Here is a 27,778-nt window from a genome sequence, read left to right as displayed (position 1 = left end):
GGGCAACTTGCGGCCTGCGGGCCGCATGGGGCCTATCAGGATAATCTGATTGTGGGCCACGAGACATTTTGCTGACGTTGACCGTCCACAGACACGGCCCTCTGCAGCTCTCAGTGGCCACAGTTCGCCGTTCCTGGCCAATGGGAGCTGCAGGAAGTGGCGGCCAGCACGTCCCTGCAGCCCGCCACTTCCCGCAGCTCCCATTGGCTGGGAATGGCCACTGGGAGCTGCGGGGGTCTGTGCCTGAGGACAGTCAACATCAGCAAAATGTATCGCGGGCCACAATCAGATTACCCTGATTGGCCGCAGGTTGCCCACTACTGCTCTATAGGCTAGATGGAAAATAATAATAAAAACAAATCCACGAAAGTTTTCATTTTTTTCCAAAACATGTTGAAAAATCTTTGATCAGCTCCATTTCCATTGTGTTCAATGGACTTGGATCAGAACTGAAATGCACAGTTAATGCTGCTAAGGAATACATATTTTGTACACTTGCCACAGTCATTCATAATATGAAATCTACATCAATCCCCTTTTTACATTAAAACAGGATGCTACCATACTGCTGTAGATACTTCTCTGTCTTCCATAAGCCATGACCAATTCACCAATTTAATTTTTATTGCTCAGAAAAATCACAGTGTTGAAACGCTTATACTATTTTCCTCAAATACTTTGCAAGTTTAACAAATCAGCATTTTGTCCAGGCCTGTCCTTTTCAATGTACTAACTTATTTAGTCTTCCAGTAATTTCTAATGTGGGTGTTGGGGAGCAGGAAAGACAGATGTAGTTGTTTTAGCTTGGGTATGTAATTTCATACCCAACGTTGTAGCATTATTAAATGCCCAATCTACTGGTACTGCTGGTGGTGACCACATGTACAGTTGGTATATGTTCACCCAAATTAGTGTAACACAGTGCCCCTGGGTGTGTCTATCATCAACAGTGGGGTTGACTTTAAGACCTCTGAGTCTAAGGGCAGGTCTTCAGTACGGGGGGGTCGATTTAAGATACGCAAATTCAGCTACGCGAATAGCGTAGCTGAATTTAACGTATCGCAGCCGACTTATCCCACTGTAGGGATGGCGGCAAAATCGACCTCTGTGGCTTCCCGTCGATGGCGCTTACTCCCACCTCTGCTGGTTAAGTAAGAGCGGTGATTCGGGGATCGATTGTTGCGTCCCATAAATCGATCCCCAAGAGGTCGATTTCTACCCGCCGATTCAGGCGGGTAGTGTAGACCCAGCCTAGCAGTGTAAGCTGCTAGTGCCTGAGCTACAGCTATTAACTCAAAGGCTGACTCAGCTTCTATGTGGTCTAACCATGAGAGGGCAGTAAAGAGCCATAGTAGGTAAACCTATTTGAGACTATGTGCAAGAAACCTGTGGGTATAAAAAATGTCACAGGAAATGCAACATATTCAAGTTCTCTTTCATTATTATTATATCATTAATTTAGAGTGCCCCAAAAGAGCTAGGCACCTCACAAAACGAATAAAGACATGGCCGATGCCCTGGCAAGTATACAAGCTAAAATGAACATGACAGATTAAAGTATCAAATGCACAGCTTAGGAAAGTAAGAAGAAGCACAAGAGAGTTACATCAATAAGATCACAGAGATACTTAGAAAGGGCCTGGTCCAGCACTACTGAAGTCAACGGATGTTTTGCCTTTGACTTTAATGGTTGCAGGATTGAGCCCCCTGCCATACACATATATTAATGTTTCTGTTAACTTGTGTGTAAGTGTGTGTCTCCTGTCCTCCCTGCTCTCTTCCTATAGGAGAGACAGCAGAAGTGATTTTTTTAAGGAGGCTTTTAAAGTAGGTGAGAGAGGTGACTTAGTGAACAAGCTTGAGCAGGGGTTTCCAAGTATAACAGAGCATGAGAAAAGTCAACCTTTGGAAGAGAGGGAAACATAAAGACTTTCAAGACCAGTATAAATGGTAGAGTGATAAGGACCAGGTAGGTAATGTAAGAGGACATAGGCAGGGGCAGCATGCTGCAGACCCTTGAAGGCAAGAGCAAGAATTTTGAAACTAACAGGCAGCCATTGACTAACTCAAAGAGGGGGGTGACATTATCTTGCACTTGGCAAAGAGCGAACATATCTAATGAAAAATTAAGCTAACCAGTAAGACTTAAAAATCTTAACCTACATTCTTCAAAATTATTAAAACTAAATGTAAGCAGATACTCACCCTTGTTCCTTTTGTTCCTGGGAGCCCTGGTTCTCCAGTATCACCCTGTAAGAAAAATGGAATATATTGGTCTTTCACAGTGACAAGGGTTTAGGGAAATCTTCCCATTTAAGTATTAAATGTATCCTACCTTAATTCCTGGTGGCCCAGGGGGACCTTCGGGTCCTTGCATTCCAGGAAACCCAATTAAACCTTGTAGACCAGGCAAACCTCTTTCACCCTGTAAAGAAAAAGAACACTTCAACCTTAGAAAAACTGGTTCTTCTGCTTCTAACTACCAATATTTCGAGAGAGGAGGTTGGTGAGGTAATATCTTTTATGGGACCACCTTCACTCACCTTGTCTCTCTAATATCCTGGGACTGACACAGCTACAACAACACTACATACAATAGTATATTATCCCTGGTAAAGCTGAGACAGCTGCCAATAGATAGTAGATTACAGATGATATCTAGGTGGAGTTAAAACATCTGAGTTTGGTATTTGATAAAGAAATCTAACAGCTATAAAATTGATGTTAATGTGTATAGAAACATGTTTCAATGAAGGGAGAACAAAGGAGGCAGAGGCACACAGATAGAAGAGTAATTTGTGTATTTTAAACAAGAAAACGTATTTGTCTCAGCGAAGTTCTACATGATGACTCATGGTACCACAGGCATGACTATCCACCATGGGCACTGCATAGCCCCTCTGCAACTTTTCCTCCATTATGATCTTTTTATATAGCTGCACTCCTACAAAGCTGCCACTAAGTCTAGTAGCAAATTACATACCTCTGAACTGTAAATGTAAGGTCACAAGTGTCAAATGGGGAAAGTTGCATTATAAACTACCATCTTCACTCCTCTTGTTCATTCCAGCAGCTTTCATGAGGCTAGACTCGGCCAGTTATATATAGCTTTGAGTCCCAGAGGATGGAGTAGAGCCCAAGTGCCCTAGGAGAAGTTTGGGGTAAAATTCCTTCCCAGGTGGCTCGATGAACAGACTGCACCATCTATTAGAATCTTTTTTCCTGCTCTCTGGGCCAAAAGAGTGATTTTCAAGATCTTTGTGCTGAAAAGTATCCTTCTCCTATAGATGGGTACAGCCCCATATTTATTTAAATCAGATAATTCTTTTGTTAACAGCTAGAAAACTAAATCTATCCCACATTATGGATTAATCCTGTAGCTACTTAATGCTCACTAACTTAGAGCTCCATATGAAACCAGCAAGAGTTTTGCATGCACTGAACAAGGATTATTATTTTTTAGTTTTATTACGGTAGCACCGAGAGGCTGAGAATGTGGCTTTAATATGCTAGACACTGTATTCAGAAATTTTAAAAGACAGTTCCAGTCTTGAAAAGTTCAACAATCCAAGCACACCAGACAGTCAAAGGGTAAGGGAAAAGGAAATAACACAATCAGCATGAGCTGAGTGATGATTGACTGATATCATGTGAGTTGTACTGTTTTGTTTTGTTTTTTGTGGGGTGGAGTTTTGTGTTTTTTAATTATTTGGGTGTGGGTTTTGTTAGAATGGCATTAGCTAGATGGAAAGACAAAGGAAGGGAGAGGGGACATAGAGAAGGGAATACAGGGGCGGGCAGGGGAGAAGAGGGAGGGAGGGACAGAGAAAGAAAGAGGGGCATATGAATACAGTGAGGATGAGGTGAAAGGATGAGGATGAGGTGAAAGGAATGTGAGGGAAGGGGCAGGAGCGGGCTGAAGCAAACAGCCAGTCAGCAGAGAATCTCCTGAGTAAAAATGGTAGAAAGCTGCCTGATGGTTCCATCAGTGTCCAAAGGTCTCTGCTGAGGCTCCTTTTCTGTCTGCTCCTACTGGCTTGAGTTTCTCTAGACTGGCTCCTTCTTCGAATTTCCTTTCTTCCCCAAGCCCACATGTCTCTGGGGAAGTGGGATCCTAAAGCCTCCAGAGGCATCTGCCATGCACGTTTCTACATCCAGGGGAGGCTAAACACAGTCGCAGGCATACTACTACCACGCAACACTGGGGGAAATCACTCAAAAGGAGCTGGGGGGCAATCCCCCAACACACTGCCAAGAAGTAATCAAAATGGGGTTTATTCCTGAAGAAAATATGAGCTTTTGGGCATAAATTTAAATGCAGAAAATTTGTGTTTGAACACCAAAATATTATGATTTGGCAATGCTCCCAATGTGCCTCCTGGGAGTCTTAGTTTGGAGGCTTTATGTTCTCATTTGCCTCTATGGACTGGGTTCCCTGGTTGGACTACATCTCCCATGCTGCATTAGTGTCTCTCTCCCCTTGGAGAGGCAAGGCAGTGCATTATGGGAGGCTCTGACCATGGTGTATCATGGGACATGAGGCTCCACCTCAGCATTTCCAAATTGAAATATTTGGGGTTTGGGGCAAATATATCAATATCTATATCTATATCTATATATCTATAGATATAGATATATTGACAAATAATAATTTTCCATTGAAAGACGGCACTGTTCCCCCCCAAATAAATTTACTCAAAAAACTAATTTTTGTCAAAAACAATTTTTCTGTTGCTTAAGTGGCATGACTACTACTACACACCATGTTGATCCCACCATGTTTGCTTAAGAATACTAAAATCCCAGGCAGTGTAAAAGAACACAACAAAAGAAAACACAAACAGAGAAATTAAGGAACACATTTCTGAATCTGCAGTAAAACAGGTATAAAATTCTAACTGTACAATTGGTTTAAAAAAACATTTTAAGGAAGAATACACAAGGATCCAGGAAGAGGCATCTGACTAAATGTGGATGTAATTATTCTAAAATCTGGACTATATCAGAAATGCGAAATGGATTACTGAGGTACATAAACCCCATGCTTTGGCTGGCTTGTTGCACTGCAGTAGCAAGTACATCTACAAAGAACAGATGTTACCTCATTTACAAGCAGGATTTTACAATGAATCCTGGACACTTGCTCCTGTGACCTACTGGAGACGAATTAGGGATACAGAAGACACTAAAACATATAAACACAGCTGTCCACTGCTCAAGAAAAGTACATGTGTAAGTGAAGGGAAAAAATGACCTTCGGTAGATGTATGTAATGTAACTAATACTTTTCATTCGAGGATCTCAAAGCATTTTATAAACTGAGCGCATCATAACACTCTTGCGAGATGGGAAAATATTATTTCACCCATTCTACATATGGGTAAAATTGAAGCACTGAACGATTATGGGCCTGATTCTTATCTACATGTGCTGGCAATGTAAAGGGGCCTCAAAGTAGATGTAAACAGCTCAATTTAAGTCCAAAGTCTCTTCCTGCTGCCAGAGCGGTTTAAATGGGACCTTGCAGTAAATGAAAATCAGGCCCTAAGTAACTTGCTCTAGCTCACCCAGAGCTATTTGTTATTTCGCCATCTGCCCAGAGTAAGGGGCAGCATGTAGCTGTATTAGGGTTGCCAGGCATCCGGTTTTTTAATGGAACGCTCGGTTGAAAAGGGACACTGCTGGCTCCGGTCAGCACCGCTAACCGGGCCATTAAAAGTCTGCTCGGCAGCGCACTGGGGCTAAAGCAGGCTCCTTGCCTGCTCTGGCTCCGCACGGCTCCCAGAAGCGGCCGGCATGTCCCTGTGGCCCGTAGGCACAGGGGCAGCCAGGGAGACTCCACATGCTGTCCCTATCCCAAGAGCCGGCTCTGCAATTCCCATTGGCCAGGAACTCAGAGCCCCCACCCCTGCCACACTCCAAACCCCTCGGCCCGGAGCCCCCTCCTGCACCCCAAACACCTCATCCCTGGCCCCACACCAGATCCTCCACCCCCAGCTGGAGCCCTCACCCCCTCCCACACGCCAACTCCCTGCCCCAGCTCAGAACCCCCTTCTGCACTCAAACTCCCTCCCAGAGCCCCACCCTCAGCCCGGAGCCCCCCCTGCACCCCAAACCCCTCATCCCTGACCCCACCCCAGAGTCCCCACCCCCAACTGGAGCCCTCACCCCCCCTCCGGACCCCAACCCCCTGCCCCAGCCCTGAGCCCCCTCCCATACCCCAAACCTCTCATCCCTGGCCCCACGCTAGAGCCTGCACCTCCAGCTGGAATCCTCACCCCCTCCCACACCCCAACACCCTGCCCCAGCCCAGTGAAAATGAGTGAGGGTGTGGGAGAGCAAGCGACAGAGGAAGGGAAGATGGAGTGCGCAGAGACGGGGCTTATGAGAAGGGGCATGGCCTCAGGGCAGGGTCAGGGCAGGGACAGGGTAAGGATGTTTGGTTTTCTGCAATCAGAAAGTTGGCAAGCCTAAGCTGTGTTGACCCAGGAGTGAAGAAGAGAACACATACAGTTTCAATCCCAGTTTCTCCTCTGATCTCCCTGCACACGGAGCTTGGGGGTTAGTTACTTTACCTCTGTTTGGGGAGCAAGTTATTGCCTGCTCTGCACCTGGCTGGTTAATCTAGCAGGCAAACAGGGGGAGAGGAGCCAGGGCTCTTGGCTCTCTCTGTCCCTTGCCTGCCTACTTTCTTGCAGAGTAGCCTCCTCTCCTATTTTCCCCCCTCTCCCCACCATGGCTGGAGTCAGAATCTGACCAGGATCAAGCAGACTATTAAGGGAACCTTATCCCCTGTGCAGCCACGGGAAGGCTGGGACAATCTAGTCCCCAGTGAGTCAGTGGCAGAGTCAGGAATGGAAATCAGGTGTCTTGGCTTCCAGTCTTCTTCCCCTACTCATTTGATTACAGAAGATATCAATACATTCACTGTGGTTTAATAGAACCTTGGCCTCAGAGGGACCAACATCTAGTAACTGACATAAAATTTATCCTGGGAACTGAAGCAAGAAAAACTGATACAAATAAACATCCCCACACAAATAAACATCCCCACTACAGATGCTGGCGAGCATCAGTAAACTGCTGCCGTCCCAGTTATTTTCGAAGAATTCAGATCTCCAGTGGTGATGCACAAAGAATACAAGAATCTGAGTGTAAGGGCTACACAGAGCAGTCATTCCAGTTCCAACTTATGCAGCTGCAAAATCTTGGAAAGTAACTCTGAGTTGACTTCTACTACTTAAAATTTGATTCATAGGATTCAGAAATTAAAACAGATGTAAGCAACACCCCTTAGTCATCTTCACCTCTACTGATTCCATGGAAATCAGTGTTTCTCAAACGGGGGTCGCCGCTTGTGCAGGAAAAGCCCCTGGTGGGCCACGCCGGTTTGTTTATCTGCCCTGTCCGCAGGTCCGGTCGATCGCAGCTCTCACTGGCCACAGTTCGCTGCTCCAGGCCAATGGGAGCTGCTGGAAGCGGCGCGAGCTGAGGGACTTACTGGCCACCGCTTCCAGCAGCCCCCATTGGCCTGCAGTGGCGAACCGCGGCCAGTGGGAGCCGCGATCGGCCGGACCTGCGGATGGGGCAGGTAAACAAACCGGCCCAGCCCGTCAGGGGCTTTCCCTACACAAGCGGCGACCCCAGTTTGAGAAACACTGATGTAAATTGTAGGAAAACACAAAAGAAGAATTCATTATGATGAATTCAGCTAGCATGATAAACACTATGCTTGTCACAGTGGTGCAGTTGAAAAATACATAATCATTAAATGTTGCATGAAATTGTCTGTTGAGATTGCTCTTTACGGTCCAGCTCTTGCACAATGCATCAAGTGTCCTTACAATACTGTCAAACATAGAAATTAAAAATTAAAAACAAATTGATAGCTCTCTAGTGAGAGGTAAACATGTTCAGAATATAGCCACATAGGCTGATCTTCTCACTGGCACTAACCCTTCCAAATTAGCCATGAAATACTGTTTCACACATGGAACAACTGTAGATCATTATTCAAGACAGTCACATGAAATTAGTTTTTTCAAAATATTTGCTCCAATACATTTGGTGCAGAGAGTGGAAAATAATCAACATTAGATTATAAATTATGTTTCTGACCTTTCAGGATGAAGACACTGGACAAAAAGATACTTGGACTCAAGTGACTGGGAACAAAGATACAGGCCAAAATTTTCAGAAACAGGATCCTAGGATCCTAGTTAGTATCCTAAATCGAGATTTGGGCACTTAAGGGTGGGATTTTTAAAATCCCCTAATTGACTTAGGAGCACAAGTCCCAGTTACTTCATACTTGTGCTCCTAGGTTCTTTAAGAGCTTTTGAAAATCCCACCTCTTAGGTATCTACATAAGGACTTTAGGCTATTTTTCACAATTCCGGCCTTAGAGAAGAAATTGAAAGCCTATTATAACAGTTATAACTGATACCTAGAATAAGTGTGACCCCAGTGGCTGCATGCAGCCACCAGGGACTTCATGTTTAACCACCATGACTTTTGGAGAGTCATGTGGCTACCATGTGTCTATACACACTTTTGTTACAACCAACTTTTTAAAAAAATGGATATAGTTAGTGATAACTGTATACATGTTGTATAAATTAAGAGTACCTATTATTCTTTACATTGAAAAGATTTGTTTTGTATTGATGACTCTTTAAAATAACCATAGGTCTAAATTGTCACTAATATAATATTTTAACTCTCAAAACTGCAGCCACTATGAATTTGCTGTGGCACTTGAGCAGTCACACCAACAATTCATTTGAGAACCATTGCCCAGAGTGGCTGTAACAAGTTCTGAATTATCACTTTCCTGTTGTCTGATATTTTTGAAGTTTTTTTAAACAAAATATTAATTCTTGACAGAGGGAAGATGAGATGGCACTTGACCAATAGAAAGAACATAAGAAGTATGTGAAAAAATGTGAGATTTCAAATTTAACAACATTTATATAGCATCTTTCATCCAGGAGGATTCCAAAGAGGTTGACAAATTTAGGCCGCAAGTAACATCAGGGGTTCTCTCACAACCAATTTTTTGGTGGCCTCAGACTCTTGCTGGTGGCCACGCTGACAATTTTTCCTAAAATAATTGTTTTTCCTAAAGTTTATTAAATAAATAGGCACATATACATGTCCAAATCATCGTAATTTATTTATGTAGGGTTTTTTTCAGATTCAGTAATAAAAATAATTTACAGTTGTCTCTATTCTTTACTGGTCCTAAACAGAATAGAAACACAAATAAGGTGCTTTACATGTTCTTGTCTTTTTGTTGTTGTTGTTTCTTTTGCTTTTTTGGTTGCACTTTTTTTCCTTCTAAGACTTGCTAGCTGGTAAGTCTTCTGCTGTCAAAAGTGGTATTGGCATGTTTGCTAATACCACTTTTCACAGCAGACTTACTCAGCCCCAGCAAGCCCTGGGACAAATTAAGCCCTGGATGGGGAGATGGACAGGGAGGCAGTGGGGCCCAGGGACGAAGGTAGGGGTGGTGAGCCTGGGACCGGAGCCTGGAACCAGAGCCTGCCACTGTGTGGACAGAGCCCGAAGCCCCGTGGCCAAAGCCTGCCTCCCCTACCCCTGGGAAAGTGGGGAATTCACCAGTTGCCTGCACCTCCAGAGTTTGTGTCTCCAGAGGGGACAAGGCCTAACCTCTGCTGGTGGCCCTGGGAGAGGGGCTACTGCTTTGCTCCCGCCCTCCCTCCCTCCATCACAGCCCAGATGGCTGTGGCCACAAGAAAAGGCCCTGGTGGCTGCATGCAGACACGGTGGCCGCATTTGAGAAACACTGGCATAGATGCTCTAATGTGGACCTCTATGGAATCCAATTGGCTGCCCTGGATTCCTCAAACATTCAGGATTAGGCCCACAAAATGTGGGCCAAGTTCTGTATGCAATCCCATTCAAGTAACTCATTATCTTTCTGTTATTACTGTTGTCTCTCAACCTTCCCTATCCCTACTTTTAATTCCAGGCTTCTATGTCTTGCATTTGGCTATTTTGTAATGGGACCATTCATAATCTACTGATAGATTAGAATAAATTAAAAAATGAATACGAACCAGGCGTGTTTCACTCTCCACCACGTTTTTACCCTGGCTTCTCCAGTTCACCATTGTTTTGCTGCCCCCATCTCCCTGGTTCCTGCATGATATTCTTCTGACCACACATTATACGAGATCAAGCCACAAATCTTGGAATTTCTCTGTCTTTGGTGGCTTTTGTCGAAAATTACAATATGATTGTATGAGTATATTATTATTAAGTACTTTATTAATATTGAAGTGCCTGTGTTAATGGTAAAATTCTACCATTTGGATCATTTTTGTTCTGATAACCAAGAGTGCTCAAATTCCATCTCTTTTAGATGAATAAAACCTGTGTTCTAAAATATTAAATGCTAAAGTCAAGGGTCTGGCCTCTCCTACTAAAGTGATGGAAAGAGTACTTACTGGAGGGCAGGAGTGATATTAATATCAATACCTACTAATTCCTGAATTCACAATAAATCCATGTCTACCATAGAATAAACATTTTTTTAAATCCTCTTTCACATCACCAAAAAGGATAAGTCTAGAGCAGTGGTTTTCAACCTCTTTTCATTTGCGGACCCGTAAAAAATTTCAAATGGATGTGCAGACCACTTTGCAAATCTTAGACATATTCTCTGGACCTCTTTAGGGGTCTGCGGACCACTGGCTGAAAACCACCGGTCTACAGGATTACAATATTCAAATGACTTCTCAAGCAACCACTTCATTTTTTCCTGGCAACAATCTGGATTTTAACTACTATCAGGAGAGCTGCTACCGCCTGCAATTACTATGGCCCAGGTTGTGCAGCTATTCCCTGGGTGAGCACTAACTTGTGCAAGTAGTCCCATTTTCTTCAGTGAGGGTAATGGCATGAGTAAGGGCTAATCAGGGAAAGTAAAGGCTCCCAAATCTGGCCCTATATAGTCATGGTAGATGCTGAAAATTAGCAAGTTAAACAAATATTTGAGTTTTATGGAGAGATGTTAGTAGCTCCAACGTAAGTACGACTCTACTGTCATTCCATTCTAAGCCATTCTCTCTCTCTCACCCACCCACAAACACACACACACACACACACACACACACACACACACTTTCCCAGTAACTAAACCAATCTGCCTGAAACATCACAGATTTGTATGCATGCCAAGAGAACATTTTTTTCTTGAAAGTTATATGCAAAACTGATTAAGCTGTTTTGAGGTGAGGGTTAAAAAAAGCCACAGAACAAGTGATCTGACTTTTTTGATCTTTTTTTTTTTCTAATTTTTCTCTCTTCTAATTCCATTTTTAGGAAAATGTTGGATTTGGTGAGGACTAGTTTTGGGTTTGGATAGAATTATGTAGTTATTAAAAATTTGAAACCTACATTATGAATACCGAAGATTTAATGTATCACCATAATTCTGCACAGCCCCATGTGGATCTTGCAAAATCTGCACAGATGCAATAGGGTGTTGCAAAGTGAAGATGGCCTCAGTATTGGCTTCTCAAACAGAATTTGGCCCTGGGTTTTGGTGTTCTGTAGACGTAACCATAAATACTCTAGTGATTTGATAATCTTTAGTCTAAGTACTTTTAGGTGGCAGACCAGTACAATCGCTATATTGTGAGAAGTATGTTATACCATGTGATCTGGCCTCATTTCTGAAATATACCTCTACATTGATATAACACGACCCGATATAACACGAATTCTGATATAACACGGTAAAGCAGTGCTCCGGGCGGGCGGGGCTGCGCACTCCAGTGGATCAAAGCAAGTTCAATATAACGCGGTTTCACCTATCACACAGTAAGATTTTTTGGCTCCCGAGGACAGCGTTATATCGAGGTAGAGGTATATATTCACCTTCAAGTCATTGGGCTTTATTCTCCACCTTGTTAAGCCTATTTTACATCACTGCAATGCCACTGACAAAGAACAGGTGTAATGGAGCAGAGAGTCAGGCCCAATTTGTAGATGCAAATTAGTGGAATCTGTATTTCTTTTTTTAACCACAAGAGGGAGTATTAGTACTGAACATCTTTCCAGATTAAAAATAAATAAAATAAAGCTCATTTGCTTGTTCTTAATTGCACTTGTCATTTCCAATAGTTTATCATAAATAAATTTACTCAAAGAATGAATTATTTCTATTGTTATATATTTGCAAAGCAAGCACTATTTTAAAAAAAATTAAGGCTTTGTAGCATTACATGTTTAGACCAGGGGTCGGTTAACCTTCGGCATGCAGCCCAACAGGGTAATCCGCTGGCGAGCTGTGAGACATTTTGTTTATGTTGACCGTCCACAGGCATAGCCCCATGCAGCTCCCAGTGACCGCGGTTCGCCATTCCCGGCCAATGGGAACTGCAGGAAGTGGCGTGGGCCACAGGGACGTGCTGGCTGCTGCTTCCCGCAGCTCCCATTGGCCAGGAATGGCGAATCATGGCCACTGGAAGCTGTGGGGGGCCGTGCCTGTGGACAGTCAATGTTAACAAAATGTCTCGCAGCCTACTAGAGGATAACCCTGATGGGCCGTGTGCCAAAGGTTGCCGACCCCTTGTTTAGACTGCATGCTCTCCAGAATTGGAATTTACCTACTTTAAGTACTATCTACAGTTATGGAATTGTGTAAGTAGCACATAATAAGTTATACAAACAGTATTGTTAAGGGCATACAGAGCACATGCATAGGAGCTCTGTACAGATCTTGGATAACACATGTGCTTTGGGGCACAGACCCTGCCAGCTTGGGGATTGGCAAAATCTTTTCTCCTCCCCTCACAGGAGGATTCTGAGGAACTGGTACAAGAGAAATCTGGGCTCAGCGTTTTTGATTTGGCCAAGCTACAATCAGCAGAAGACTTGTAGGGAGGGAGTAAAGAAAGAGTCTTTATATCACCTCTGCAACTCTCCGGTCCTGGGGCTGGCTAGGTCAGCAGTTGGCACAGCATAAAGCCTCATGGCTGCTCTAAATTACACCTGGATTACTATCACACCAAGGGGTTGTTCTGACTATCCCTGGCTGCTGAAGAATAGACGTACTCTTGCTATGCCCTCTCTGCCAGAGGCCAATTTGAGATTGGCATAAACCCACTATGCTGGCTCTGCACTACCTGGGGATCCCCCAGGTAGCCAGTTAATATGGCTTTCTGGCTGCACTGGTCTTCCAAAACATTGCAAAGCAGCCAGCTCATAGTGGGCCACACAGTTTCATAGATTTTAAGGCTAACAGGGACGCCACTATACTCATCTAGTCTGACCTCCTGCAGAACACAGATGTGCTCTTCCACGCAGAGAATTATTTTTCCTACTATGTAAATGACCACAACCAAGCCTATTAAATGGGGTTATCCTAGACATCTGGGGGAAACTGTAGAGTCACAGCAAATGATCCTAAACCTCCAATAATTAGTCAAATCAGGATGAAGATATAATTACAATGCTGTTCTGTTTGACCTATGTATTAATAGTTCAGGCCTAAACCATGTTTGGGTCCTTGATTAGAAACTTGAACCAGGAAGCCCTATCATATAGGCCTGGTCTACACTTGGGGGGGATCAATCTAAGTTACGCAATTTCAGCTATGTAAATAACGTAGCTGAAGTCGACGTACTTAGATCTATTCACTGCAGTGTCTTCACTGCGGTGAGTCTACTGCTGCCACTCCCCCGTCGACTCTGTCTGCGCCTCTTGCGCCAGTGGAGTACAGGAATCGACGGGAGAGCACTCGGGGGTCGATTTATTGCGTCTAGTCTAGACACGATAAATTGACCCCCACTGGATCCATCGCTGCCTGCCGATCCGGTGGACAGTATAGACATACCCATAGACTACAGTTACCTCAAAGAGTGGGACAAGCTTAGAGAACATGGGCAATAGAAAAGTTTGCGGGGCAAAGGTGGCAGTGGTATGAAAAAGAAAATTGCACCAGCTGTAGACAAGTTAAAAGAAAGGGTGTTAATTTCCACTCAAGATCATCTACTGAGTTTGTTAGCTTTGAGTAATTCTTCCTTTAGTTGATTGCACATTGTGTTAAACCACTTAATGTTAAAGGTCCTGTAAATATGGGGTAAAATGCTGCACGCCCTTCCTTAATTACTGAACATTATTTAGGGTTTGTCTGGATTTGGCATAGCTTAAATATTCATCATATTCTGAAGACGGAACAGCAGAAAAACATTTTATACTTTTAGTTTGTTTTTTATGAAGACTCTAGACCTGAATGAAATGTGACTTTATATGCAAGTTTCATATTCTTGCCAATGATTTGTCATGAGCATATTTATAAAAAATAACCTCTACCATAAATAGTAAAATCATGGACTACTGGTCCTAGACATTACAGACTGCAATGAGTTCTCACAAAGTAGTATTTGAATAGATATTGCTGTTCTAGATAACACATTTTTTTTCTTCTCAGGCTTGGGTGAAATGCCATTTTATGCCACTTTTTAAAGTTGTACAACAACAAGGTAGCTTCCTGATATAGCTACAGCAAATACTCTGGTTTTTCAATGTGGAAATACCACAAGGCAAATTGCATTGTGCCTCAAACGCTAAAGAGTGCCTAAAGTTTCATCTATAGTTTATGTTAACCCAACAGAAGCTGTTGAATATTTTGTTTCAAGTCAAACTAAATGTTTTCATTTTAGGAAATTTTAATAAAAGCAAAGGAAAAGTCCCTTCCAACCCTGATATTCTATGATTCTATGATTCTATGAAATGAAAGGCTGTCACAAAAATAGAGGTGGTGGTGGTACCACATGCTTTATATGCAACAGCCCAGTCGTTAGGGCACTCACCTGGGATACAGAAAACCCAGTTTCAAATCTCTGCTCTAGAACAGAGACTTGAATCAGGTCTCCCCGCTAAGTGCCCTAATTATTGGTTATTCAGGGGTGGAACTCGCTCAGTCTCTCCAGTTGAAGCTGTCCCCCTTTTTATAAAAAATAAATATTCATTGGTTCAGGGACTGGAATCTATTTGTCCCCTCTTCCGAGTGGGTGGTCTCACTATCTTTTTCTAGCTAAATGACTATTCAAGTATTTTATACAAAGTGGAACAGCTTCAACATGACAGATGTACAGAAACCCATTCCAGAATACCTAAAAATGGTGATTAAGGAATTCACTCAGGAGAGAGGAGCCCTGGATTCAAATCACTGCTCTAAAGTGGGTTTCTTACCTCCCAGCTGAGTACCTTAGCCACCAAGCTATAGGTTATAAGGGGGAACACTACCCACCCCTCCTTCAGTTTTGTGAATAATACTTGAATCCCCTTGTGAGTTTAGTTCCCAAAATGTAAATGTTTCATTTTCATAATGTCAAAATATGAAAAAAACATTTTAAAATTCAGATGAAATGATTCGCTGAAATTTACATGAATTCACAAAATGTTTTGCTTGACCAGAATCTGCATTTTCAGTGATTTTTTTTTAGACTTTTCCTGATCCCATATTTTATTGACAAGTTCAGTGATTTCATTGACAGCCTCATGATTACAAGTTTTCACTCTTTCCCCAGTGACTTGGTCTTCACATGCAGTTTTTTTTTATTGCATTTTTTAATTTCTTACTTTGGGATGTGAGATGTTACAATGTCTAGTTCGGGGGTTTAATCTTTGTTAATATCAATAGTTTCTTGTATTGTTAGCTTGTTTAGCAACTCTTTAAAGAGCTCCCCTGGTTGTTCTTTTCCATTGTTTAGGCCTTTTCTGTTTTATCCTTAACAGGCCCTCCGGATGGTGTAAACTCACCAGTTAGAATCCTGTTGAGTTGTTAAAGTATTTTACAGTCACTTCTTTCAGCAGCTGCTTCAATTTCTTTGGCAATGTTACCTCTGTATTTCCTCTCATCTCTTCTAATGCTGATTTTTATTTCTTTCTATTTTATTAAACACACATTTTTGCTGCTTCTTTTTCTGAAAGTGTTTTTTAGGCATTGATGTTTTCTTTGATTTGTTTCCTTTCTTTCATACAGTTCCACGTATCTTCATTAATTCAGATTTTAGGTTTGCTTGTCTAGAAACCAACCCGTTATTGTGCCATCTCTGATACTGTCATTGTGATAGAGTGTCCATCCTACACAGGACTGACAGAGGTTAAAGTGGCCAGGTGGGCCAGTTAACTCCACATTCTGCAGCTGGAGGAGGAGCCAGGAGCTAATTGAAAACAGGCTAAGCTGGGCAGGAACAGGTTGGGCCTATAAAGCCGGGTAGCTGGCAACAGAAAAGGGCTGTGGGTGAGAAAGGGCAGTCACTCCCTGGGAAGAGGGAGAGTTCTGGGAGCTGGTACACCCAGAGAGAAGGGGAACCAGACTGGTAGGAAGCAGTCCGGGAAAGGAGCAGTAAGGGTAGAGAAAGGAAGCCCAGAACTGCTGAGCTGAGGGTCCCTGGACTGGAACCCAGAGAAGAGGGCAGGCCTAGGTTCCCTTACCAGCCACCAAGGGCGTAGCATAGAACCGAGGAGGTGAATGGGAAGACTGCCTACGACTGCTGATGGACTGAACCCTGGAAAGGGAAACACTGAGTTACCTAGCCAGAGAGCTAAGTCATGAAGAGGACATTGCGGGTCCTGGAGCAAAAGGAGCTGCAGACCAGAGACAGAGCAATGGCATGCAAACTGCGGAAGGAGATCTTGCCTTCAATAGCGATCCCCAGAGTGACCAGGAGGAGGCGACAGCCTGGCAGTGAGTAGTGCTCCCTGTGACAGTCATACAAAAAGGACCATGACACATCAATGCTGACTTTTTGTGGTGGATCTAAGTCTTGTAGCACCTGAAATATATGACAGATTTGGCAATTTCCTGCAATACCATGACAAACCTTATTGAATTAAGTTAAAGGTTACTGAATTAAGTTTAAGTATCTTAGGAGTTCATTTTATTAAAAATGCAACTGTTTATGCATTATTGTGGGATTATATGTAACATCTCAGGAGGGGTGGGGGAAAGACATGCTCATGTAAATCCTCAGATGTGTTATGAGATTCAAAGACCTCTTTTAAAAAGTGTACCTCCCACTCTTCCCCACTGGGTTATGCCAAAACCCTGCATTAAAAACTTTGCCCAGAGGAGAGGACCTCTGATGATCACTTGTTACATGGAGGACAAGATCAGACTCCCAAACTCTATAAAGGTGTGATTAACAGATTCACAAGTGCATAGGTGCTGGAACTAGGCTTGAAGTGGTTTTCATTATATACAGGGCTGACAGTTTGGTTCAATGGCACTCAGCACCCCCACTATACAAATTATTCCAGCATGATTGCACAAGTGTGCTTATTCTGAGCCAAGAGGGTTATGGACTTGTAACCACAGAAAAAAAACATTGGAGCGGTTTGAAGGACTGATCACTGGCCAGAGCCTTTGTTGGAGTTGGGGTGATCTGTGGTAAGCTTATTAGTATGCATGTGTGACCAGGTGCCTGGAAAGGCCACACTAAGAATACCACACTCAGGGCGGACTGCAAGAAATAGGGCAGACAATCTCCAAGCTGGTGATTTATTCTATAGTAAGATTCACCTAGCCAGTAACAAAATAGCTTCTGCAGCACCACACTGGATAACCAGAAGCCAAACACAGTCCCCAGTAGGCATTCCAGCCCTTAGTTCCCATCCAAATAAACAGGTCTAATATGGTGAGGAGTTATTGAAAACCTAATTCACCATATGTGAGATTCTTGCTAATCCCAGAGGATCAGACACATACCCTCAGGTCAATACACATTTCAGATCTTACCCAAATATCATGCTGTCTGCTAATCCTTAGTAAAATAACTATAGGTTTATTAATTAAAGAAAAGGCGAGACATAAATAGTTAATAGATCACATACATGTAAATGATTGCAAAGTCCTTATATTATGTTTTTAGCAGTGATGGAATAGACTGCTGGCTTGTAAAGTCTCTCTGGTCCTCAGTCCATAGTTCAAGATGCTCCTTTTAGTTGTAAATCTACAGTCCAGAGAATTAGGGCAGTAAAGAAACAAAATGGAGATATCTCAGGTGTCTTTTATATCCTTTGCCAGGTGCCTGGAAATTTCCTGTCCCAAACAAAGCCCCCGTGCATGGAAAGTTACTGGCTCAAGATGGAGTCCAGGGTCACATGAGCAAATGTCCTTACATGGTTTGCTGAATCACAGGGGGTGGCTATTGGCCCCTTGCTATATGAGAAATCCTCAGGAAGAGCTACCTGGGTGGGATGAGTTTCTTCTATGGCCCATTGTGAGATTGGAGAGTCCTTAATGGGCCATCAACACATAGCTGTCTAGCCTTGATGTAAATTTATATGGAGGGTATCTCCCAGGAACACAACATAGGTTTAAGATACAAGTACATAGCCAATATTCATAACTTCAGATACACAGATGATATATGGACTTAACCAGAACAATCTATCAAGTATGATTATAACTTTTCCATTGACACCTTAAATAATACACTTTGTACAAGATTTATGGTAATTGTATAACAGTGGTAAAATCAATGATATAAATAGTCATCTTTAATCATACAGCATCACAGCATGTAGGTTTTCATTATTTTTAATATGTTTTCTCTGCAATGCTTTCACCTTAAGAATAAATGTGCTTGTTTAGAAAAAGCTGTGTGATAACTTATAACTATGGGCAGTTAAGCTGTTTATAGCCTCTGACGAGACGGTAAATGCAGTCCTGCTTAGGCAGTCTGACTTGCTGGAGAATTCACAATGTAAACAGGGAACTGTGCAGTCTGGAAAAATTCCAGTCAAGAGGAAGAAAAATGAATGTCTCTGATCAGGAGGGTGATGGCTGGGGACCCAGAACCGAAGACTATGTACCTTTGCTGGGCTACAGAGGAGGAATACAGGTGCAGGGTCCCTCAACTGTGACAATACGTTCTTCAGTTCAATTTGAAATTGCTGCTGTAATGACTTATCTGATGGCCTTTTGCTGTCAAGTTTCTTGGTGCTTTTGTGTTTAAGTTTGATCTTCCGTCTTGCTATACACAAATTGTGGTCTCTTCAGATGTCAGTTCCTCTGTATGCTCTGAAGTTCTGGCGAACTGATTAAATTTCCTTCGAATACATAGACAGTGAATCTGATTCCTGATTGTTCCATCTGGGGAATTCTACGTTAATTAATGGATATCTTTCTGAAGAAACAGTGTTCCACCAATTATGAGTCCTTTTAGCAGGCACAGTTCTACTAGTTGTTTTCCATTCTGATGTTAGGAACCAAGGTTGAGCTTACCCATTGCTTTCTCCACTCTTATTGTCATCATCCCCAATCTTGGCACTGAAGTCCCTTATTACTAAGCAGATGTCATGCTTAGGAATATTGTCAATTTGAGTTTGTAGACAACTGTAGAATTGATCATTGATTTCATCACTGTAATTGTCTGGAGGTGCATAACATTGTATAAATGTCATTTTTAGATATAAAATTAATGGAGATATCCCATCTCCTAGAACTGGAAGGGACCTTGAAAGGTCATTGAGTCCAGCCCCCTGCCTTCACTAGCAGGACCAAGTACTGATTTTGCCCCAGATCTCTAAGTGGCCCTCTCAAGGATTGAACTCATAACCCTGGGTTTAGCAGGCCAATGCTCAAACCAGCTATCCCACCCCTCTGAGCATGAAACCTACCTTGGAACAATCGGTTATTTGGCTCGCACTCTATGAGCAATTTTTCTGCTTTGGAAGTCAATTAATATTACTCTCTGTGTGTGGTAACCATTTCACCTCCGCAAATATATCATGACTTTATTTTCATTTTAGAATTGTTTTCTACCTATTTCTGGCCATCGATATTCCCTTACTGCAAGAATTTCGCATTTAGGTTTGTCCATATCTTTCATTACCAGCACTGCATTTTTTTGTTGCTGCAGCCATTGTTCTACCATTCCATAGTTAGTTTTACCATTAGTAAAGAAATTCTTAGTGCTTCCAGCACTTTGGCATGCTATTTTCAGTAATTAGTTAGTTAGTCATTAGTAACTAGTTAGTTTCTATCTTTTTTTGCAGCTTGGTTGTTGGCATATCCTCAACCCCTAAACTGAAAGGCCAATAGACTGCTTTTCATGTGGTTCCTATCTTTTGACCAGTCTAGCCTGGGTGACCCTACCAGGAGTTAAAACTCCCCCTGGCATAGCTCACAGGGCCATTAGAACACACAAGCCCTCTCATCGTGTCAAGGGGCAGTCCCCAGGGAAGGCTTTTAGCCTGTTATAAATGGAAAACCCTACTGCAAAACACTGTGAAATCCTCCTCTAAACAGAGGGCACAAACAAGGACTATGTACCACTGAAGTCCCATAGATAGGGCTTAAGTGGACTTTAAATAATGTATAGGCCTCCTCTGCATAGGGGTGAATTTCACCCAAGACTCCATAATGAAACATTATTGCTTCATGCATTGAAAAATGGCTTTAAGGAAGGAGTGATGAAGTACATACTTTCTTTTTCCTTGCTGATTCTCTTGCCAGTATGATAATCCATGACAAATCTGTCATGTACACTATTTCCATTGAAATGGAAAACAGAAAAACTTCTTACAAAGTCTTTGAATTAGATGCAAGTCGATAAAGGAAAAAGATAAATTTCTATGAAGCTCAACTATCCAGTTGTTGGGGTTGTCCTGATGCTATAAACATACATGAAATGCCAGAATGTGTTAATACTAACCAATTTTATTGGGATCATACACAGCAGTAACTTTTTGACAGGAACCACTCTCTGATGCACCAAATTTTAATTTTATTGCCACTGACTTTATTTAATTAGCTTCAGAATGGAGGAAAAGAAGGGATAATTTTTTTTCTTCTAAGGAAAGGAGTGCTCTGGATTACCTAGAATGACATGAAAAGTATAAGATTTTGAGGGGAAAAAAGACATGAGGCAGAAAAAGAGCAAGAGAAAGAAGTAATGCTTTCTGGAATCTACATCATGAAGTGGAAAAACAAGCATGCGTCTGACAAGCAAAAACAACTGTGACTTGGTACAGTTAGTTAATTCTACCAAATGTGCTATCTTTTCTATTTCTCTTCTTTATTTTCCCTAAGTCTGTGGCCAAAAAGCAATAGAAATAAAACTCGAGGAGATTACAGTATTACTTCGGTTTCTTTAATCATAGTTGTTTATACCCAGATTATCTCTTATGCACAATACTGTGGAGAAAATGTAATGAGAGACAGAGGATAGAGGTTTTTTCTGCAATTAATCAATCTCCCTGTGTGGGAATCTGGCATCTTATCTGAGCATCAGTTATAATAGCTAACTTGGTCTCACTTATAGGAGATCACCAGCAAACAGCGTAAATCTGGTGAGGGAACAATTTAAAGCCTGATGAATAAGCTACCTAATACGGCTTTGGTGTTCCCCACACATTCTCTCTCCTACTTCCATCCACAGCCCCCTAATTAACATTCACTCAACATTGTCTACAACATGACAATAGAATATTAGTGTAGAAGAATAAGCAAATAAGGAGTACATAAAAATAGAATCAGTTTGGAAGGGTTTCCACACATGTCAAGATATAAAAGCAACTGCACATGGGAAAAACATGTATTAAACATATAGATTAGAGCCCTGCAGTGGGACTGGATCCCACAGGTCCCACAGGACCGGCTGCCATAATAGCAGGAGCGTGTAAAATGTACTTTGCGGGTGGGATTGGGTGGGCAAAAAAAAAACTGCACTAATTTTCAGGAAAACACTAATTTTTTTTAAATAAATGTTTTAATACTTAAATTTAAATGAGGGATAGAAAGATTTGATGTCTATCATAACAGGAGTTGAAGTATTTTTATATAGTTTAAGCACGATTTTTTTTATTCTTTTAGTGGTAAAAATTGTGTCTAAATTCTGTTATATATATATATATGTCTCTCTTGAAGGATCAAAGGTTTTTGCAGGTGGGAATGGGATAAAAAAGCAGGAAACAATGCGGGAGCGCGTAGGAGTGGGAGTGGGTATTGCGGGGTGGGACGGGAACGGTATTAAAAAATAGTCACTCACAGGGCTCTAATACAGACACAACAGAGTAAGCATAGATACAGGTTGGCCTGGTTCTATCCCCATTTTCAGCATTTTAAAGTTATTGATGTTTCCTAACATAGAATGAGACCCTTCTTCCTATTGAATAAGAAAGAAGCTAAGAACAGGGGAGACTTTATTGGCTTGTTCTGATTTCACATTGGTTTTGTTTGTGAGACCCCACTGACTTCAGTGGAATTACATGTAATTTACCCTGGGATGAGATCAGAACCAGGTCCTATAAGCCCAGCGAGAAATTGCAATGAGGAGGTATATTAGAAACAGTTGCACAAGTGTAAAATCAAACTCCACACAGCTACGCGTCATGTTGTACTCCATGATGAAAAGTCTGAGAATATTATGCCAACTTCTGTACAAGCAAAGTCTTGGAAATATGTATCTGGCAGCAGCTGTTTAAGAAGGCTATGTAATGCCAACTGGAATACTGCTATATGAAAAGCATTGGGATTAGGCACTGGAAACTGAGTACTGTATAGGCATATTCCATTACATGGGGATGCCTGGATGTTTGTGTGTCTAGAGATCTTTCCACAGGAATATCAGCATTTAATTTAAATTGGATATCACTTGGAACCAAAGATAGCCAAGACCACCACACTAAGTGTAAGAATATACATTATTATGTTAAAGTTTTCCCAGAGGCATTTGGTCTCACTTAAGGCGAAGGGGAGAAATGGTTCCAATACCCAGCTTGAACAGAAAAAAGGCAAGGTGTGAAAGCTTCAAGTACCACTTATGCATTTATCCTGCCAAGTGGGCAAACTGCCTAAAACGTCCAACGTGGACGGTTCATTCAAATAGTATTTAAAGTCTTTTGTCATGGTGGCTCTTTGAAAGTGTTATCTTTGTTCATATGCTTCTTGTGTAGGATATATGTTCTTACCTTTGATTTGAATTAAGAAATAGATTATTTCTCTAAGTGACAGCAAAAGAATGGATAAATCATTATAAACACATTGCAGCCACAATGGAAATGCCATAAACATCCAACAAATAGTTAATATGGCCTGATTGTCAAAAATACTGAGCAGCCCCAGGTCTCATAGATGTCTGTAGAAACAGCAGATGTTTAACACCTTCGATAATCAGGCCACAATCCTCGCACTTCCCCCTTCACTAATGATTAAAGCTGACTGGAAACAGTTTTCCCATCCCACAAATACTTTCATGTTCAAAATTTGTCCCTATCTCAAATCAGGACAAAGTCGAACTCTAAAGTATTCATGAACCAAAAAAACAAATTTTGTTTTGTGTCAATTATTTTGATAATTTTGAAACATTGTTTGACCTTTTTCTTTTTTTAACCCTTTTAGCTTACATAGTGTAAATTTCACTACATTAACCCTTCTTCAGTCTTCTGGGACCTCTCCTGTAATCCATGAGTTTGTAAATATTATTGCCAGTGGTGCCAAGATTTCTTCAGCTAACTCTTTCAGTACTGAATAGCATCCAGCCCCACTGATTTGAATTCATTCAGATTGGTTAGAAGATCTCTGATGTGTTCTTTACTTATCCTGATCCGCATCCCTTCCCCTTTATTGTCTATGGTAACTTTGCTAGTTGTCTGGTCACCTGTTATTTGTTGTTAGCAGACTGAAGCAAAGTAGGCATTGAGCAGCTCTGTCTTCCTAACATCTTCTGTTACCAGCTCAGCTTCTCCATTGAGCAGTAGACTCACACATCATCCTTGATCTTTCTTTTTTGTCTGACATATTTGAAGAACCTCTTCCTGTTGTCTGTAACATTTCTTGCCAGCTGTAACTCATTCTTTGCCTTGGCTTTCCTGATTTTTGTCCCCACATGCTCACACTATTCCCGTGTATACTTCCTTGGTAACATGCCCCTCCTTCCATTTCCTGTATGTATCCCTTTAGCTTTTTAGATAGCTAAAAAGCTCCGTGTGCAGCCACATCGGCCTCCTGTGGTGGCTCTTATCTTTCCTGGGCATCACTGTGCATCAGAATAGCTTGATGTTGAGCCTCAAGTATTACATCTTTTACGAATTGCCAACTCCCTTTGAATAACTCCACTTGAATGATATAAGCGACAAATGCATTAGTAGCAATTTAATTTTTTTTCATGTTTTTATTTTGCAAATATTGCTGCTTTGTCTCTTGATAATTAAAAAAGCTATGACAGGCCCTCAAGCATTCAAAATTCTAATTGGTTTAAATAGATGGAGGCCCCACACTATTGTGAGGTTAGAAAGAACAATAAGTTATTATTTACAGTACCAAAATACCGAGAGAGAAAACATCTGAAGATGTTAAAAGCCAACCTAATGGAAAGTAATAAGCTATTTTATTTTGAATAAATCAACAAAGTTATTCTGAAATTATTACACCTAATATCTTGTAAACATTTGATATTTGCCTTTATTTAACTTAAAGCCAACTGTCTAGTATTATATGCCACTGCTCAATTTAATAACAAAGGCTTTATATGCTAAGAGCCATCTGTTGCAGTGAAATTCATTTTCTAAAATCTGGAAAAAAATAAAATAAAACTAAGGCTTTGTCAATTATATGCCCATAACAAAGTATGAGTCAGCTTAAAGGATTTTAGCATAGGGATACAATTTACATTGGAGGTGGTTCAATAAGAATTTTCTCTAGTGTAGTTGAACATATTCTAAATATGGCTATCCCAGTGACCCAATGTGATAAAAACTTTCTCAAATGAGACAGAAAAATGTCATTATAATACAGTCTTCTCATGTTGAAAGTGTCCTCTAGTAATTTTTAATAAGGTATTTCACAAGTTTCTATCGCAAAGATTTTCCCTTGCATTTGTATGGTGAGAGCACTAATGCAATTATATGGCAAACTGAGTGTTGATTACAAAAATAAAAGGAGCCTGAAAATTCTTCCCACACTATGGTGAAAAATGTATCTCCAGATGCTCTGAATTAAGGCATTAAAGGATAAAGCCAGCACCCATTTCCACAGCTGCTGAAGCTCCCATGCCGCTCAACTGGTGTGGTTAGAAGGGGGTAGATTTGAAGAGGCTCTTTAAAGTTTGTACAGTTCTGCACATATGGAGCCCCACTCAGTAGGGGTTCCTATCTGGCAATATGTAGGGTGTGGGTAGAGGAGAGGAGAGTGGGCCCAGAGGATATGCATCAATCCTCCAATCACCCTCTCACAGTGGGACTACATTAGAGGTGCAGAAGAAAATTGCTTCACTTATTGGGTTGAATGGCCTATCTAGATGAACTAGGCAGCCTGTAGGGGTGGATGCCTCTCTTCTTTCCCCTGCACAACTTCCCAGAACCTAGTCCAGCTATTCAGGCTTGTGGCTGGGTTGAAGATTTGTCCCTAAATATATAGGTCATAAATTTAAAGAAATTTAACTAAAAATTATAGCTGGTCTGAACCAGTTTTGCAAAAGTCAAGTATCCACTCAAACCCTGAAGTTATATTCTAATGCTTGGCACTAGTAACAACAAAATGAGCAGGCTTTGGTGTACTTTTTGTAGTATTTCACAGTCCTTTTACTTTTTCAATGATCTTTTCGGTATAGCTGCTCATTCCCCCTTTTGGATGTCTCTAAGGCCAATAATGAAATCAGACTCCCCACTCAAACCAAAACAGTTACATATTTAACAGACTACACATTTAAGACAGAATACTTTGGGATAATATTACCCTGTATATAAAACAGCATTATAAAGGGTGTCATGCACGTGCCCAGACTTTTTGGAAGAGTTTGCGTGGGTTTTGTGGTTTATTAGAGCTTCTGTTGCTAAGTATTGATACCTGTATCTCTTCCACTTCCTATTTTGTTCTAAGTTGTTAAAAAGAGTTTGAGGTTGTTGTTTTGGACTTCAAGACATGAGCCTACTTTTATAGAAGAACACTTTTTAAAACTCTGAGCCTAGGTAAATAAATATAGCAGCAGAGAAACTGTCTCTTCTACCTCTAGCATGAAGAATCTGGATCTGAGTTTGAAATAAATGACAATTTCAAAATCTCAGAAGTAGTTCATAAAAAGCAGAACGCTATACTTTATTCCTTACCCAGAACAGAGAGCAAGCTGGAAATTAAGGTCTGTAAACTAATGGGTTTGAAAAGTAGAGTTGTGGGCTTAAAACTTCTGTCCACAATAATTTATTTATTGTTGAACTGAGAAACAAGAAATATCTAGAACAGAGTGGTAAATAGAGAATAAGGTCAGAGTTCAGAATCCTGAGGTTTTCAGGAATTCTAGCGTGAAATGAATCATGCTACTTTGTCTTTTTTATTAAACGAACGGATGACTTAATTGATGCTACTTGTTGGTTTAAAAGGCTAGAAGAGTACCTCCTAGAAGCTTCTGAAACTGTTTACCGTACAACTTGATCCATGTTCTGTTATGAAAGAAATTATCATGCATCTTCAACTGCCTCACCTGCCTTTAGCCTCCAGTTAAGGCAGTTTGATTTTCCAGAAAAAGAAATACAAAAGGAAGTCCCCAACAAACATTTTAACTCTCTAAAACATCCTTAAAGTTCTTCTATAACGTATGTTTAATAGTACAGAATACAAGACTGGTATGCTGTGATAAAAAGCTTTAGGAGCACACATTTGGGCTGCACCATTCATTCCTGATTAACATGTTTATCCCAAATTCATACTGATTAAACCTCTATACTATACTCAGGAATGTATGCAAGGTGTTTGCACCAAACCAGTACAGTGTACATTAAAAACTGAACAGCAGAAAATGAATGAGAAGAAGAGCTAGAGGGGTCGTATTTACACATCAATAATATTTACAAAGCCAGCGAATTCATAGGCAGGAATAGAAGCCATGAAAGGGGCTGCATTGCAGAGCCACACCTTGGGAGTATATTTCAATACACCCACACTTCTCTTACAAAGATCGTGGATTACTCTAGTTTTATTCAAGAGATGTAGATTTTAACACAAATTACATTGAAGGACACATTGTCAGCCTGAGAAAATGGGACTTTAAAAGCTGCACCAAAGGGATTGCAATGGAAAAGGATTTACTACGATTGTGTAACTGTCATTAATATTAAACATGCATTTTTTACTAATACAGAAAAAAAACATTTTTTTGAGCTGGCCAGGAATTTTCTGTCAATCATTTTTTCTGTGGGGAAAAATCAAAAAGAAATATTTCATTCAGGATTGGTGAGACCCAAATTGAAATATTTCAGTTTGTTGAACTGAACCAAAATGTTTTACTTCAAGTCAGTTCAACATTAAAGTGTATTTCTCTGTTGTGTACATCTCTTCCTGGGAGTTGTAATTCAGGCCCCCATTCTCTCTTATGGGATGGGCTTCCTGGCTGGACTACATTTCCCTTGATGCAATGGGACTCCCTTCTGACCAACCCGCACAGTGCATCATGAGTAAGGCTAAGATTTTGTCACAGATATTTTTAGTAAAAGTCATGGACAGGCCATGTGCAAAAAAGAAAAATTCACAGAGGCCGTGACCTGGCCGTGACTTTTACTAAAAATATCTGTGACAAAATGGGGATCTGCAGGTCACCACACCACCTGAAGTGGGGCAGTTGTGCAGGGGCTAGGAGTCACCTGCAGCAGCTGGGGACTGGGGGATACCCCTGCTGCCTGCAGCTCTGGGGGCCCCCATGCTGGCCACTGGTTCCCACAGCTCCCATTGGCCAGGAACAGTGAACTGCGGCCACTGGGAACTGCGGGGGGAGGAGGGGAAGGGAGCGTGCCTGCGGAC

General features: G+C 41.5%; 1 protein-coding gene across 1 annotated transcript in view; it reads right to left on the bottom strand.

Annotated features, from left to right (window-relative positions):
• COL4A1 (collagen type IV alpha 1 chain) overlaps positions 1-27,778 on the bottom strand; it is a 218,906-nt gene that overhangs the window by 94,357 nt on the left and 96,771 nt on the right. The window contains exons 3-4 of the mRNA XM_034774844.1: positions 2,336-2,425; positions 2,206-2,250 (exon numbers count right to left, since the gene is read on the bottom strand). Coding sequence (XP_034630735.1) covers positions 2,206-2,250; positions 2,336-2,425 — 135 coding nt within the window. The remainder of the gene's footprint in view (positions 1-2,205; positions 2,251-2,335; positions 2,426-27,778) is intronic.

This window comes from Trachemys scripta, chromosome 1 (genome assembly GCF_013100865.1).
Source record: "Trachemys scripta elegans isolate TJP31775 chromosome 1, CAS_Tse_1.0, whole genome shotgun sequence".
Taxonomy (NCBI): Eukaryota; Metazoa; Chordata; order Testudines; family Emydidae; genus Trachemys; species Trachemys scripta.
Note: the sequence above shows the minus strand (reverse complement) of the source record. Positions and strands in the feature narration are given on the sequence as shown.